Source organism: Columba livia, chromosome 17 (assembly GCF_036013475.1).
Source record: "Columba livia isolate bColLiv1 breed racing homer chromosome 17, bColLiv1.pat.W.v2, whole genome shotgun sequence".
In the NCBI taxonomy this organism is placed as follows: Eukaryota; Metazoa; Chordata; class Aves; order Columbiformes; family Columbidae; genus Columba; species Columba livia.
The window spans coordinates 6,060,816-6,077,669 of NC_088618.1; the positions used below are offsets into that span (position 1 = coordinate 6,060,816).

A 16,854-nucleotide genomic window follows, 5' to 3' on the forward strand; every position below is an offset into this window, starting at 1 on the left:
GAAATGAAAATAATTCACTGGTTTGTCTTCACAAGGGCACTGAGAGGATAGATTAATTGTCTGGCATATGGTGACTGCAGATAGGATGGGTTATGATCCTGCAAATGCATCTGCTCCGTTGCCATGCACAGTGCAGCAGGAGCACAGCTTTGCTCCCAGGTGCTTGTGGGCTCCTTTCCCCTGTGGATCTTTGCTGTAGCATCGCTCCTGACCAGACGGCCATGGGGCAGAACCAGTGTCGGCTCTGGGGCCTCAGGCCTGGCACATGAAGAGCAGCCCAGGCTCAGCACTACTGTGTGGGGTGATGCCACATCCTTCTGGAGGCACCCGCTGCCGCACGTACCTTTAGCGTCTGGATTAAATCCGGCACCTGGAGCCTGGAAATCTGCTTAGGGGAAAGCTGACATAATTCCCTGTGTTCCCAGGGCGAGTGCTGCAGAGCGGGGGCAGATGCCTCCCCACGCTCCTGCTTATCCGAGGCAGCTGCACCCCAAGCGTTACCCACAGCTGGTACAGCAGGACCCCACTTTGTACTACCCTGCAGCCAACAAGAGGAAAACCGTCTCGTGGGATGACGTCCCATGTCTGCGGATGGGCAGCAGGTGTCCCCAAGATGGCCTGGTGCCCGCAGCAGGGACATCCCCTGTGGCTTTGCCTCACTGGGGTGCAGGACTGGAGCCACACCACGCGGTCTGGCTCCCTGCTGGCCCCTTCCCTGGGACAGATGCTGTCCTGAGCATCCTCCTGCCCTGTCACCAGCACCAGTCCCTCACCTGCAGTGAGCTGTGTCCCCCCATTTGCCGGTCTATCAGCTTGCCAGGGTGCTCCTTCCTCTCGCCCTGTGCTAGTCCTGCGGCTGTTTGCTGCAAGATCAGGGGGTTTTGGGGAGAGGTAGCACACCTGCCTGTGCCAGCGTCTCCTCTGGTACCTGGGCGTTACCGACATCCAAGTAAGTTATCACTGTCATCTCCTACCAAAGTGGAGAAAGCAGTAATTAAGACTGCTGAGCACACTTTTCTTCCCAAATTACCTCATTTATTCAGAGAATCAGATGCTGCAGTCTTTCATGGCTTCTTGCAAGGCTGGGATCTTGTGGGATGTAAAGCTATTAATAGGAACCAATCTTTCCCCTTCTTCTCCTCTAGGCTAAAGGGAGAAGAATTCAAACAAGGGCCCCTTTGATGTGATGGAAGTACAAACACACTCCATGCCATTTCACTCCCAAGCTGGCCGTGCATTTCTGCTGCTTCACCCTGTGTTTCTGTGGGGTTTGCCTGCACGAGGGCTTGACCCGCAGCACCTGGGGTGCCTGGGCACCCGGTGGCTGAGGCAGAGGAGCAGCTCACAGCATCGCTGCTCTGCATGGGACACAGAAAGCACCAGGTTGGTTTTGTTTTGCAGAGTTGTTTTCTCTCACTGAAATAGAGAGCGATGCAGCCAAGTAGAAAAATTAACAGCATGATGGCTGACTGAGGCAGAACAGCATGATTTCCCTTCTGGTTTCCTGAGCAGCCTCGCAGGGAGGACTTTTCCCACGTCGGTTTTAAACATGATGCCTGGGTAGGGGGAAAGGAGGGCTGGGACACGGGAGGTGAGGACCAGGACCCTGGGATGGCCTGACTGTCCCCCCTTTCTTGCTTCCTCCATCTGCAGCCGTTGGAGATGAGCCTCCTTTCACATCGCTGTCAATGTGTGGATGCGATGGCTGGTGCTGCAGGCAGACGGCATCGCTTCCCACCAGCCAGGAGCCTCTTGCCTCCAGCACGATATCTGTGGACGAGCAGCGAGGGCAAGCAGCAGAGCGGCCAAGCCAGCAGCACCGGGGCTGAGTGTGCCGGGGGTGACTCGGCCATAGGGGACAGTGACTTCGGCTTCCACCACCGTGCACCTTCCAGCAGGCACTGCTGTCCTCTGCTGTGACATAGGGCACCTGGGGCCAGCTTGGAGAGCAGACATGTAATATTGGATTCGGGTGCCTGATCAGCCAGGATAGCAAATGCCACTTGGTGTGCAAACAGACTTTGAGCACAAAAAAACAGGGAAGAGAAATAACTAGAAAGTGTTTCCCACACAACTAGAATTGTTTCCAAGGAGCATATCTTAAGGTTCTCTAGCAGGCTGGCTTGGCTGGCTCGTCGCAGCAGCCTCGCTGGCACTCTGGGCAGTTTGAGAGAAGCGTCACTGGAGCCCTGCACCCCCAGCTGCCAACCTGCTCCCACCACAAAGGGGATATCACATCATCCCGGGGCTGGTACCATCCAGAGCGATCCCTGTGCCCTCCCGCCACCTGCCAGAGTCACCGTGTCCTTCTGACGCACCCCTGTGACCAGCAGCAAAACCACTCTCGCGAGGAGGGCTTTAATTTTCAGTGCTGCATGATCTACCTTCTGTAAGATGCTGTGACATAATCTGAATTAACTTCTGCCATTTCAATATCTGCACAGTCGTCGTTTTTTCTCCTTCTGTCCCTCAAAATTCGTAGCTAAATTAGTCAATTATTGATTTTGTTTTCTTCCTTTATCAAGTTACATTCAAGCCAGACCGTGGAACAGGGAATGCTCAGTGGTTGCCTTTTGACAGCTGTTTGTCTAATCAGTCTGTATGGGGAGAACACTTCTTAAATGCCAGCTGATATTAGCTCTGCTGTATAGTGCTGAAGGGAGACTCCTTCCAGAGCTTTAAGACATTTGCTGTTGCAGCCCTTATTGGGTTTGTTTGCTTTAAACTCTAACAGCATACTGCAGTGCTTTTAAATCAGGGAGTTCCTGAAGACAGGTCAGTTCTGAGCTGGGCAAAGGACGGCACGAGTGGAGGAACCTGGGGGTCCCCTGCAAGCCCAGGCCGGGTCTGAGGGGTCACTGTCCCACCTCTCCTGCCTCTGATCCAGTACCTCCAACCCCATGGACAGGGTGGAATGAGCCTCTCCAGAAAGGGCTGAGCGAGATGCTGTGTCCATAGTGTGACTGAGCTGTGAGGAGAATCAAGGGTAGAGATTTAGGTGTAAAAGTAGCTCAAGCTTCTCCTTGGTGCCCTCCTGCTCCATGGCAATCCCTGCAGGGCAGCCCCCCTTGCAGAGGAACACGGGGCAGGTGTGAGTGGTACCAGGTGATGCTATTTAAGGAGCAGAACCAGGGCTAGGGAAGGTCCCTGGGTCAGCCTGTCTCCTGCAGCTGTAACAGGGGTATTGCTGTTCCTGTGCCCCAGATGGTCACCCCGAGCTGGTTTTGGCACGGTGGCGCTGGCTCTGCAGCCCCAGCTCATTCAGCAGCTCAGCACAGGGGATGGTGTTTCTGCGCTTCTTATGCTCACACAGGTCAGAGGTGAATGTTTGGTGGTGAATAATATTTTTGATAATGTGTTTTCTAATTAAAACTTTGCCTCATCGTCATGTCAGCTAGTTACAAAAAGCAACGTGATGATGATAAAGTGCCTTGAGTGTGTTACCTATCAGAAGCGATTGAAGCAGGTTAGTCAGGAGTATTCAGGAGAAAGCTGGAGGAATTTGTAGAGAAACAGAAGAAACATCATGCTTCTCCAAGAGCTGCAGCGCTCATTCCCCTCCTGAGATTCTGGGTGCCTAGTGCAACGGCACTCCAAAGGCAGAGGCTGTTTTCTGTGAAATTGGTCCTTCTGGAATAGTCAGTGAATAAAGGCAGCTGCAGTAATGGCCATTAATTACTCTATTTGTTTCCCATATTGCCTCTCACTGCTTATTAGTGTAGCATTAAGGGGATGGGAAGCAACTTGGGTCTCAGTACAGATGCTGCAGAGGAATGTCCATGTGCTGGATGTGCTCTGTGCGGAGGGAGAGGGGCCAAAACCACCACAGCCCCGTGGGCAAAGGGGACAGCGTGACCCTGTTACCTTGGGACACTGGGCTTAAAAGGTCCCTCTGTGCTGTGTGCTGCACAACCACTATGAATAGCTTGTATTTATTTATCTCTTACTGTCCTCTGAGCGCTTTACCGTTGCTTACTAACGAATCCTCACACAACCTCATTAAGCAGGAGCTGCTGCTCCTGTGCTTTACCTCCAGGTAACCCCATCACTGGAAGCCGACTTAAAACCCTGGCAAGAAGAGGTTGGTGGTGGGGGGAATGGATTTCTGCCCTCTCCCCTTAGCCAAGGAAGCAGCAAAATGTAACATCCCTGCTTGGCTGTTAAATGAACAAGCCACAGAGAGTAGGATCCCATCAGGAACCATCACCAATAAATATATTATCCTTTCTCAGTGCTGCTGAGGAGCAAGGAACACAGTGGATTTCTAGGCATCGGCTTGGCTCTCTCTGTAGACAGCAGCAACCCACGGAGGGAACCCAGTTAAACACTACTTAATGTTCTTAATCTCAAAACTACATGTATTCCTGGTAATATATTAGAAATATTTTTTAAAATAGCATTTCATAATCTTGCATGTGAACATTCCCCTCGAGGCACATTGTTAGCATTAGCTGAGCATGGCAGCAGAGATCTGATTTGTTTTCAGATTTGCTGTGGGTTGGAGGGCAGTAGGACCAATGTGCCCCCACCATTATCTCAATGGGATGGTGTTATCATAGGGCGCACTAATAAATCTGCTTTAGACTCATGGCTCTGTAATATCATGTGTTGTTCTGTAAAGCAGAGTAGTGCAAAATTAAACATTTAAATCTTATACAGATGGTAGGAGAAACTCCCTCCTTGGAGGGAAGGAGCCCGGGGAGGAGGCAGGGATTCTTGGTTCTGCACTGGATACACACAAACCCTGTGCTCAAGCCCAGACAGGCCTTGAGATACTTTTAAATTGATTGAACAGTATCAGTCAGCATTCACAGAAATGTCAGGAGGTACTTAAATGCACTCAGAGTGTGTGTGAGTGTATCATATTCTGACCTCTGCTAACCCTGGCATTGATTAATTCAGGGTTTCCTCTACCCAGGGGAACACACACACAGAGCTCTGTTTATAAACACCCACAAACACTACACACAAACACCGAACCTGACACACAATGCATCAGACAACACACCCAAAAAAAGCAAACCTGGCATACAATACACACAAACATTAACCCCGGGATACAGACAAATGCCAGGAAAAGCTGCAGACTTGCTCCTGGGGGACTGAACTGACAGCGCTACCTGAGCTGCTCTCTTCACTTCAGGAAAAAAATCAGGTTTGCTTCCACTTCACCATGAAAAATACCCATTCAAGTGACCTTCCAAACCTCTGAACATAAAACTGCAATATGTGTGAATTTTACATGCTGCTAAAGGTAACAATTAACAAACAGAGCTCCCCTGCCTGTGCTGGCACAGCTCCGGATGGAGGGAAGAAGGGATGTTTGATCAGGGCCAGTAGCACCGTGTCACTGGCGAGAGCACAGGGACGGCTCTGGGGCCACGTCACTGTCTCAGACCCCATTGTGAATACACTTTGTGAAGAGCTGGTGGAGAGAACGTCTTTTCTTAGAACCCACCACTGGCCTGGTTCCAGCGGCTGCTGCCATGCCAGCTGGCGCCGATGGAAACACAAAGGCAGAAAGAACAAGTTTCTTAACTGGGTGCCTGTATTAGCCATCTCTAAACGTGACTTCCTAGAAATTGTCACCAAGAATGCCTCTGAAGCGTACACTACAACACTATCCAGATAATAATGGCAAAAACGCAGCACAGGAATAAAAAGGAGAGAATTGTGAATCCTAAACGGCATTTTTGTGGCCTTTATTGCTATCATCATCACTGTAAAGTAATTTAAATATTTCAGAAAACAGGAGGGCCTCCTCGGCGAGGCAGCAGCGATGGCTTTCTGTTTGCTTTCTCCTCCCCTCCACGCAGCTGCATCATGCTGGGGGTGTTTAGCAACACTATCAGGTCAGCGCTGACAACCTCGCTGCTGCTCACCTGCTTCTTTTGCACGTTCACATTGTAGGAAATGAAAACCAGTTCTCTCCGTGGAAATATCTGTGAGTGGCGAGGGACAGAGGGAGCTCAGTTCAGTTAAAACTTTAGATAGGGCTGGTGGGAAACATTACACTGAGCTTCCAAGAGGGACATGCCCTAGGTCCTCTGCTCCCTTCCACTGCTTGCTCCAACACCCCAAGCCTCAGCACCGCTCTGCGGCCACTGGGAATGGCTGCTAGAGGAGAAACCTACCCCAACGGATCTGCTCTGGTGAAAAGTGTTGGTTTAAATTAACATTTTCAACAAAAAAGCAGGTTCTCAGGTGGTTCATAATGAGCCACATGGTGAAATCCTCCCAGCTGTATACGCTACCAAGCTTTAATCAGATCATTAACTTTCACGAAGATGTAGGAAGGAGGAGTGGCGGCACTTGAAAAGAGCTCAAAACAAGCTGAGTTTCAAACTTCAGACTTGTCATTGACTTAGCCTTTCATTGAGCCAATTATTTATGACATATTTGACGAAATTCAGAAAAGAAAGAAGTCGAAATCTGCATATCTGCTTGGCTGCAGTAGAGCTACTACTACATTTCTAACCGGGAACATGAGTGGGGAGCTCTGCTCAGTGCCCGAGGGCACCCAGGAGCACCCAGCCAGCCGACTGGCACAGCCAGCCTTGGGTTCAGCATGCAGCCTCGTTTGCACCATTATTTTCCAGCAAAAGAATTTCAGTGAGTACTGATGGGGTTTCATACAGGTGCATATATTTGTGTCCACTTTTTTTTACTGACATCATGTTTCAATAAACTACGAGGAAATGAATTTTGAAGATTTGTGTCCGACTCTGAGCCACACGCCAGCACGGCAGGTGCTGTGCCAGGCCGGCTTGGGCTTCTGCCATCCCGATGCCAGCGGGGCTGATGCGGGGGTGTCCCGGGGAGCACCGCAGCCCCGAACCAGGTCTGGGATAAATAAACGAGGACCCCGCGCTTGCCTTCTTGGTGGCTGAAGCCATATAAATTCCCAGTGTCAGGGGCTTCGCTCTCAAGCCCCGGGCAGCGGCAGGCGGCCCGGAGCCCCTCACCCGCGGCAGGGGCGATGCGGGCACCGCCGGAGCCCCTCGGGGCCGGGCAGACCCCGGCGGCTGCCTCTTCCCGGGAATCCCCGCGGGCGTCCCCGGCGACTCCCCCGGCCCCGCCGGAATCCAGGTCCGGATTTTTGCAGGCGCCGCCGCACCGCAGCCCCTCACGCCGCCGCCGCCGGCGGGCAGCCCCTGCGGCCGCGCCGCCCGCCCATGGCCGCTGAGCCCCGCGGCCGCGCTGCGACCTGCCCGCCCGGCGCCGCGGGGGCCGCGTAGGCTGCGAGCCGTGGGGGCCGCGCCGGGTGCCCGGCCGCCGCCATGGGCCCGGCGGGGGCGGGCGAGCGCTGAGGGGCGGTGCGGGCGGGGGGGCGCTGCGGCCCGGCCCGGCGGGGGCGGGCACGGCCGCGGGGGGGGGGGTTTCCCGCCCGCCCGCCGCGGCGGCCGCGGGCTGAGGGCGCGCAGGGCCGGCGGCGAGCCCCGGGCGTGGAGGGCGGGGAGGCGGCCGCTGCCCCCCCCGTGCACACACACACGCGCACACGCGCAGCCGGGAGGCGCTCGGCGGCACCGGGCGGACGGGGAACCGCCGCCGCCCGCGTCGCCTGCCCGCCGCCAAGCCCCCGCCTCGGGGGCGGCTGCCCCCGGCGGAGCCTCCATCTGCAGCCCGGCGGCGGGAGCGGGAACATGGCGGACCTGGAGGCGGTGCTGGCCGATGTCAGCTACCTGATGGCGATGGAGAAGAGCAAGAGCACCCCGGCGGCCAGGGCCAGCAAGAAGATCACCCTGCCCGAGCCCAGGTACCGTCCGCCCCGGCGCCGGGAGCCCCGGCCCGGCGGCCTCCCGCTCGCTGCCCCCCCCGCGCCGGCACGGCGGTGCCGAACATAACGGTCTGGCGGTGGCGGGGCCTCCCGCCGTGCCCGGCACCCGCGGCCTCCGGCGGGGCGGGGAGCAGCGCCCGGAGCCCTCCATGGGGGTCGGGTCGGGTGCGTTTATTGCAAACAACTTCTGCAGGCGGGTCTCGGTGGGTAACGGTGCGGAGAAGCCTGCTTCTCCCGGGAGAAAAACCCAAACCCCACGGTTCGGGTGTTCATGTGGTGCTGTACGCGGTGCTTCATTCAGTGGGTGAGAAATTCTTTAAGTGGAGAGCTAAACAAAATGGCAAAACCGAACTGAATCATTCTGTTTTATTCTGCGGAGCTATTTTGTTGGTGATGCTTCATGAGGTTTGACACCGGAGCAGGGAGATGCGGGCAGGGAGGACAGACTCCCAGAGAGGGTTTTTGGCTCTTAGCAGGCAGCTCACGGAGCAGAGGTGGTGTAGAGCAAGGAACCCGTGGGGATCTTGGTGGCCGTGGGCCCCCACGGGTGTCACCGGGTGAGCAGACAAGTGCCTTGACATGGCTGAGGTCGTTTTCTTGCGGTTTGGTGGTAAAAGCAGATTTTCTCCTGAACGACAGTCCCTGCTTATGCCTGTGTTATAAAATTACCTGAGCATCGCCTGCTTATTGCCGAAATTACAAGTAAGCTTTCCCTTTTGTTCGTGGCTCTGCAGATGTGTCTTTAAAATGAAGATTTAGCCACCAAACAAAATATTGCAACAGGAAAAATACAATCCAGACCAGAATTTGCTGCAAAATGTGTAGGCAGTTTGCAGGCATACTGGTGGCCTAGCTGAGCTGTCTGCCGGGAACGAGACGTCGCTGGAGCCTTCTTCTTACTTGTTCTCTCGTTTTTCTGCCTCTCTGCTTGAATTCTGGGTAGCGCGGTGAGGCTGCGGAGCAGGCGAGGGCTTGGGGGTGTCCAGCGCATGTTCATCCCCATTGCAGAGGCGGTGAAACCTCAGATGAAGAAGTTTGACAGTTGGTTTTGATGTCCAGTTGAAGATGGCTGGCTGGACTGACGAAGGTGCCTGTTTTTCTCCTGGTATTGAGCCTGTGCTGTTCACCTGGCGTGCAGCGTGCTTTACTGGGACTGCTGGTGGCTTTGCATTTACCAGTGCTTTCATTCTGTTTGTTACTGTCCTTGTGCAGTTGTGCTCCTGGTTTGTGACGGCGACATCACCCCTCTGGGGATGCCCGGGGAGAGCTGCGTCCTTTCAGCGCCACGAGAAATACCAGCACTGGTGCTGGTGGGGAGGCTGGAAAGCTGCCGCCTGGGCCGACATCCTCGGCACGAGGCCTGACGGGCCGGCCGTGTGCTGCTCTCCTCCAGCACTTGCGTTTTTGTCGATGTTTGGTAGTTTCCCTCAGCTGGGAGAGATGGTTCACCCGTGCTCGGCAGGGTGGGATACAGCAGCCAGGTGCAGGAGCAGGAAGAAAGGTGACGGATTAGTCTCGCTCCTAGACCTGCCCATGGAAGAACCTGTTTGCAGATCCATGAAATACTAGAGGAAAAAGATTGTTTGCCATCCCCCCCAGACTGTCTTGCTGTGAAGAGGGTGAGAATCCTGAAGCGAGGCAGAGGTTTGCAGCTGTGAATGGGGGATGTGAGACAGCTCAGCAGATGAATGAGAGGAAGCGTGGACATAAATGAGAACAGAGACTTACCTAAGGCCGGGACCACAAACGGCTCTAGATTGCTTGAAATGACTGAACTTCTCAGCTTCTAACTGAAACCAGGGATTTCTTCATACAGTAGGAAATTGTGACCGTTATGCTGGTGTCAGATGTCTTCATGCTGGTTTCTGGTTGGGTTTTTTTGATCCCTCTCATTAAAACAGACATGGTGTGTTGGGTATGCTTAAATATTCTGTATCGCTGGCAAAGTGATTCATTTAAAATTATATAAATCAGCTGGTTAAATGCAGGTTGATATAGTAACAGTAAAAAATGCAACACACAAAGTCCTCTCTTAGAGGGATTTGAAATTTAAAAAAAAATCCTTTTTTTTGGTTTTAATTTCTTGTGTGTGTGTGTGAGAGAGAGAGAGCAGCTCCTTGGAGAAGCGTGAGCGCAGCTCTAATGCCTCGCTGGGCACTTGGCTGTCACTGGGACAGACAGCGGGAAGGTCACTGGAATATCACATCCACGCTGGAAAATAAGCGTCTCTGCCTTGTTGCAGCGTTCTCCTCCCAGGAATGTGTTCGGTGTCGGTTTATCTCCGCGGGCAACCACTGCCCAGGACGGCATCCTGCGCTGCTGACGTTATCTCCCCAAGAAATATTTACCAAGATTTTACCCCCCACCCTGTGCTTTTTGCAATTTGTCATTTTGCTGGAGCCCGGTACACCTGTCGGCATCGTTTTATCTTTCTCAGATAAGACTTGACGCTAAATAAAGTATAGGAGTTACTGTAATGCAAATTTGAGGGGGCTTCCTGTTTACAAGGAAATAGCTGTAGTGCAGGCAGAAGAAATTCCAAGGCTGCAGGCCAAGGCTTAGCAGCAAATAAACTACGAGGGTGAAGAGTTTATTGGCCATGGGGCTGATTGTTGCTGAGTTTACATGAAGCATCCTCAGACTGTTTTTGTACCAAACCCATTAAATATCGCAGCTTGGGAAGAAAGAGGATAGAAAACCCTAATGAGACAAGAGTGCCTAAGGAAGAGGCTGAGTGTATTTTTGTTTTTTTTTTTTTAAAAAACACCAAAACAAAACAACCCTTTTTCCATCCTCTGTCATCTGCTTTTCCTTCCCTTCTGCGTTTCCTCCTTTCGTTCCGAAGAGCCTTGCCAAGAGTGGGGAAAGCTGTGTTCTTTTCTAGTTTTACGTTGTTTCTTAAAAGCCTGTTTTGTGGGTAGATTCACTTTGGGGGACAGAATGCAGAATGACCTGCAGAAATAGGACCTAAAATGGAAAATAAGGCATATGTATTGAAATATGAGCAAATATGAAACCTTTATCTTTTTCTGCAGAATTACTGTCAAATATTTTAAGTTTGGGGGGGAAAGGAATAGTTGAATTGCACTCTTAATTTTTTAGGCTATTCAGCAGACTTCTGAAGTTTTTAACTTTTCCATGTAAGTTTTAGATTTCCCTTGTTTTGGTCAAAGGAAGTGGAAGAGCGCTGTACAACAGCTCTTTTTATCTGCCAGCAGCTTCCTCTGGTTTGAATCAAGGATTTGCATAACGTGAAGTTGAGGAAATACGGTCCAGGCAGTGAGAGGAGTGGGATGGCTGAGGGTGCAGGGACGTTAACATTAAAGCTTCCTCACTGTAAACATCGCCTAAGCTCAGGGAGCTTTGGTGTACGGATACCAAGGGCATGGTAACAAAACACAGCGTGCCTCTGCCCAGGCTTCTCCTGCTTCTCTTGCTGCACTTGCTGGTGTTTCTCATCTCATCTTTCCTTTTCTAACCTGCTTATTTCAGTAATTACCTCCCTTTTGACTTAATTCTTATTTTTCTCGCAGCTTTTTTCTTTGGTCTTCTACCTTCCTCAGAATCCTAACCCTATGGGGAGAAAAAAGGTGTATTGCAGGCACTTTTATCGTAAAAATAACACTTAACATTTTTCCTCAGTTATTATCCCATCTTCACTTTACTTTTAGAGGTGAAGGCTTGCACTGGTACCCCAGCCACCACTCGCCAGGGCACTGTAGTCTGTGGTGTGCTCTTTGCTTCCTTACCTACTATTCAGAGTGTTAATAACTTTTGTAAAACCCTAACTGAGGTTCACTGAATGCACAGAGGTTACTTTTTCTTTTCCAGTTCCATCCTGAGCTGTTTGTGATTTGCTTTCTTTCTGTTGCAAGAATGAATATTGGCGAAAGCCAAGCGATGTCTCTGCTAGGAGTTCAGCATCATTACCCGCTCCTCTTTGCTTTTTCAGTTTTGTTCTCTTGGCATTACTATTCTCTTTCTCTGAATTTCCGTTATTTCTTTGATGTGTCCTTCAGTGTGTTCTTGCAGCTCTTGAAGCTTCTATAACATCTCTAAGTCACAGGCCACAGCTCCCCTGTGTCTCTGCTGTCAGCCTCGGTTACTTTGATGCTATTTTCTCTGGCTTTGTTTAACGCCTTCTTGTTGTGTTTATCCATTCAGAGTGCTGTCTCTTTAGAAATTCCTGACAATTGTTTGTGTAATTTTCGTATTTGTTGTTATTACGCTCACCTCATCCCTTTGTATCTTTCCAGGTGTTTCTTTGTCTCTGTTGCTTCAAGCATAACCTTCAGTTTTGGGTTTCTGCAGGTGGCACTTAACTCACGGAACGTCTCTTGCTCAGTGTTGCAGTCATCCCTCATTACAACACGTTTTGTTGGGAAGCTGATGAAGTTTGGCTGAGATCGATCTGCCAACGCTTGCTGTGTTGATGCAGCGTTTGTTGCGGTCCCTGGTGGTGGTTCCTGCCTGGCTCTCTCCAGCCTTTTGCTTTTGCTTGTCCCGAATGACAAACGTGGGACCTTGGAGGCCTTTTCGTGGTGTTGGTCTGTGGCACAGCAGAGCAGGGTCTACCAAGGTCTTGTCAGTGATGGTAACACCAAAACACCAGGTTGTTCAGGAATGCAGTGGCTCCAGGAAGCCTTGTGCTGCGTCACGCTTCTTCCTCCCTGAGTGCAAATGGGAGAAACCTTCCAAAGTACTCGTTTGTGTTTGGTTTTGTTTTTCTTTTCCAGAAAAAAAAAAAAAGATGTAGGCCCAGAATTTTCAAAGGCTTGTGCATTTACTGGGGTTTGCACAGAAATGGTGCCAGTGAAGGCAGAATTAAATGGGAGGTGACATGGAGGATTAAGGATCTACTGGTTAGTTGGGGCGAATTTGTGTCACAGTACCTTAGCTGTGTAAGGTGGTGGTACTTTATTGAAGCTTGTTCCATCTGCTAGTAGCAATAATGACTGTAAATTATTTTGGGAGAACTTCTTAAGCCTGGCTGTCTAAAATTGCAAAACGATTGAGGTTTTTGTTTGACATTTACAATTTTTTTTGTGTCAGGCAAGATTGTTTCGTGGTATTTTTATACCATTTCCAGTGCTTACTAAAAATTGGATTGAAAAATTTGAAGTAAGAAATTCAAACCAGCATGCAGGACACTCAAGCTGTTTGAAATGGTTTCACTGACATGTAATTTGTGAAACTACAGGGGGAAAAAGGGTTCTAGATGAAATGGTTTTATAACTGATTTATTATTTTGCAGCTATGCTGTATCCCACTGTTTGAGTTGAAGGTTTAAGCACAGAATCAAGGAAGCAAAGCTTGGTGAGAGCTGCGGAGGGCTGAATACGTGGTGTACACCAGGTATTCTACGGACCGGGATTGGTGCTGTAGGTGCACCCGAAGTGGTGACGGAGCAAACACCATGGATTTGCACTTCCCAAGGTCAGCGTGTCCCCGTTAAACGGAGCATCTCATAGTTCACTGGGCGCTGTCTCCAAGCAGGTTGTAAACTGCTTGAACAGACACATTTCGTGTTACTGCGCTTCCTAAAGCATTGCTGCCCAGCCGGTGCAAACTCTTATTTCTGAGATGGTGAGTGTCTTCTCATTGCAGTTAGTCCTGCTCAGGGTGAGCAGAGATGACAGAGTAGTTAAAAACTTGTTTTTGTTTAGAAATTCACCCCCCCCTCCTCTGCTGTCAGTAGAAGCGTTGGTTGAGAGGTAGTAAAAAGGTGGCTTTCTCAAAATAGTTTAGTGTATGTACAGAAAGCTAGGGCTGCTGACAGCGCGTACCCGTCTCCAGTTAGCCATGTGCTGCAGGACTTTGTTAGCGGGAAAATGGGTGCTCCAGGGATGGAGATGGGCTGTCACAGGGCAGGAGGGCTCCTGCTTGCTGTGGGTGCTTCTCCCCACACCGGCTGGGTGTTCTCTCCCTTGAGAATTCATGTTGTTATTTGTTGTAACTGTGATGTCCAGTACCTTCAGTTAAAGACAGGCTCATACAGAAGCGCATGGGAAGATGAGAGTCCTGCTGCAAAGCTCCTGCAGCCTGAATAGATGAGAAATGAGGGTCTGGAAGAAGGGACTGGATCACAGGAGAAGCCAATGAGGAAATAAATGTTGTGCGTTTCTTCACATGTAGGATGTTTGGCAGCTGCAGGGGTTGAAGTCGGATTTTCTGAGGTTCAGGTGAGGTCCTGGACCGTCCCAGCCTCTGAGCACACAGCACCTGGAGCGTCTCTGGGCACAGGAACAGGATCGGGCCTTAAGGGAGAGGTTCCAATTAGCTCTCCCATGGGGATGCTATAATGCTGAAGCTTACATTTTGAAACATAGACCTTCCCTTGGGCGTCATTACCTTAATTAAGAAAGAAGGTAAATGAGGATGATCTGGGAAGAGCTCAGTGTGCAGGCTTCTGTGACTGTGCTAACAACAGAGGGAGGTTTCTAGGGGTGTTTTTGGGGAAAGCGCCCATAATGTGACGCTGTGTTATAGGTGTAATGGATCCTGGTGCTGGGACTGGCCTGGGGCATCGGCTGGGGAGCTCAGCGGCACAGGGAGCTCCCCGGCCTTTCTGCAGGCAGATTTCTCTTTCCAGTAAGGTTAATAAACCTCATAGCTATTACTCTTTTTATAGGTATGACAGCTTTTCAGTGCCTGGACCTTCCCATGTGAAGCTTTTTCAGTGAAACGCTGGAGCTATAAAATCAAGAAATGAAACGTATGCAGCTCTCAGTTTGTGTTCTGGTGAAATCATGTGGAATGGCCTGGTTTAATCTTCTTACCAATAATAGATTTTTTTATTATTATTATTTATTTTTTTTTTTTGGTAATTAATAAAATTAGAAAAAAGCCTATCAGGAGCCGTCAGGTTCAGGTGCATAAACTGAATAGCATAATTTAATTGAACTAAATTGACATAAATCAGCAGTTTCTAGCTTTAGAAAATACAGCTGTTTTTCACAGAAATACCTTCAACCTCTGCTTACTAGTTTCCCTCAATCATTCCAATACTGAACAAACACCTATATAAATATACGTTGCATAAATAAAAGTTCCTGAGAATGTTTGGAGAAACCTCTTCCACATAGAAACCCCCGGTCCCCTTCCAGTGTGCTGGGAATTTGTCCTGTCAGCATGTGCCGCGTCCCGTTGGAGAAGGAGCTGGGGAAGGGGCCGGATCTGGCAGGGCTGTGCGGATCAAAGCCGTTGTTAAACACCGACAGCGATGCCGTCCGGGTGCTGCAGCGTGTTTTTGATCCCAGACAAGCACCAGCTGCGTTTCCACCCCCCGCACGTCACCGCAGCCCCGGGGACGCAGCCGGGACAGACATCGCAGGGGCTCCATATGGAGCTGGGAACGGATGGATGCTCATCACCCGCAATAAATAACTACCTCTGCTTAAGGTGCAGAGGAGAGAAGAGCTCCCAGTAGCTTCTGCGTCCTGTCCAAAACTTAAAAAGCACTCAGCAACCCAGGAAAATATACAGTGCTTCAAACCTTAGAGGACGACACCCCTGTTCAAGAGCTGGGCGCAGATCAGAGGCCCCACAGGACGGCTCTGCCAACGCTGCTATTCCCGTTGCTACATTTCCGTCTGAATTTCAGGAGGAAAGGCAAGCTCTGTGAAGTACAAATCTTTGTTAAGCTGAACTTAAATGAAAAGAAGACAAAATGTGGGTAGGAGGTTCTTGGGACTGTGTCTGGTGAGACCAGCCTGGCTGTGCTGTGTTGTACCACTTGGAAAGAGGTTTTTTTGGGCGGCTGTGATTTGCTGGGGACATTCCAGCCCTTGAGGGTGCAAGGAAAGCCCAAGGGGGTGTCACCAAGGGGGTGTGACTGTCCTTTCCCAGCCTCCTCATCACTTGCTGTTTTTCCGAAGCCCCCAGCCTGGCTTCCCCATGTCTTCCCCATCGCATTCTGTTCATTGTCCCATTTAAACGGTTCTGTGTCTCTGTGCATCAGTCCTCTGATTTATTTGTTAATTATATTTTCTTACCTTGGATTTTTCCAGTCTTTTTTCCAAATTGTTCTAATGATTATGGTTACTTCGTTCGTACCTCCCTTACTTCTGGGACTTTAAAGGAACTGCCAGGTTAAAATGCACAACGAGAAGAGTTTGGAGAAGATGTGATTCTTCAGCCAAATATTTCTTAACAGTTTTCACTTTTGATCAGTCTTGCATTACTAAACCTTTTAAATGCACTTTTATAAAGGAAAAAAAGTGTGGGCTGTGATGGCTGTGTGCCATTCTGTGATTGCTTTGAGCTGGACTTGTTGACCCTGTCGTGCTTTCAGTTCAAAGGCCTTTGGGGCAGGAACTTTGGTCCAATTTTAGCAACTTTTTGATGGATTTGGATAGCGCAAATAAACATGGAAGTCTCTGTAAAATTGCATCCTGAGACTATAAATGAATAAATAAATCACAGTTGAATGTAGTGTGTTTCAGTCATTGTTGGCTGTTCTAATGTTTATACTCGCATGCTACTTTTAAAGAGGGTTCTAAACCTTTTATAGATAAGGAAAGAGTAAAATAAATGATGGGCACGTCTTTAGTAATTTTGTATTTTTTTTAAGACAATCATATTGACAAATTACTTAATTGCAGCAGGAGGAAGGAGATGTGATTTTTGCTCCAGTTTCTCTTTCTTGTAATTTCTCAGTAGCTGCATTCTGGTGGAAGGGCAAGTCCTTGACGTTACAGTTCAGTGTAATTATTCCTGAAAAATTCATGTACTTAGAAGCTTTTATATTAGTTTCAGATTTCCGCAATGATAATGCAAATGATCCTTGAGGACCGTGAGGATAGTGCGTATTTGAAACTGTAGCTACATGGCTCTTGCTTCTGACTCCCTTGTTGTGAACTTTGTCCATTAATATAATTTGCATAAGTGAAGCTGCTTCATCATCTGGATGAGATACTGGGGGGGGCGGGAAAGCGCTGCTGAGCTCTAATCCCTTCCATGGCAAACAGGGGGATTGGGCGGAACATGCCGTTAATCATCCTTGACAAATATAAGAGCATTAGTTCGCCGCAGAGAAACAACTTGGCAGTGGGTTTAGCATAAACTTTGGAGTGCAG

The 16,854-nt window shown here is 49.9% G+C and overlaps 1 protein-coding gene across 3 annotated transcripts in view; it reads left to right on the top strand.

Annotated features, from left to right (window-relative positions):
• Positions 1 to 7,541: 7,541 nt before the first annotated feature.
• GRK3 (G protein-coupled receptor kinase 3) overlaps positions 7,542 to 16,854 on the top strand; it is a 61,033-nt gene continuing 51,720 nt past the window's right edge. For 2 of the 3 annotated variants that reach the window (XM_065033639.1, XM_065033641.1), the window contains exon 1: positions 7,542 to 7,756. In XM_065033639.1, coding sequence (XP_064889711.1) covers positions 7,644 to 7,756 — 113 coding nt within the window. In that variant the 5' untranslated portion in view covers positions 7,542 to 7,643. The remainder of the gene's footprint in view (positions 7,757 to 16,854) is intronic. The other variant, XM_065033640.1, reaches the window with a different exon arrangement.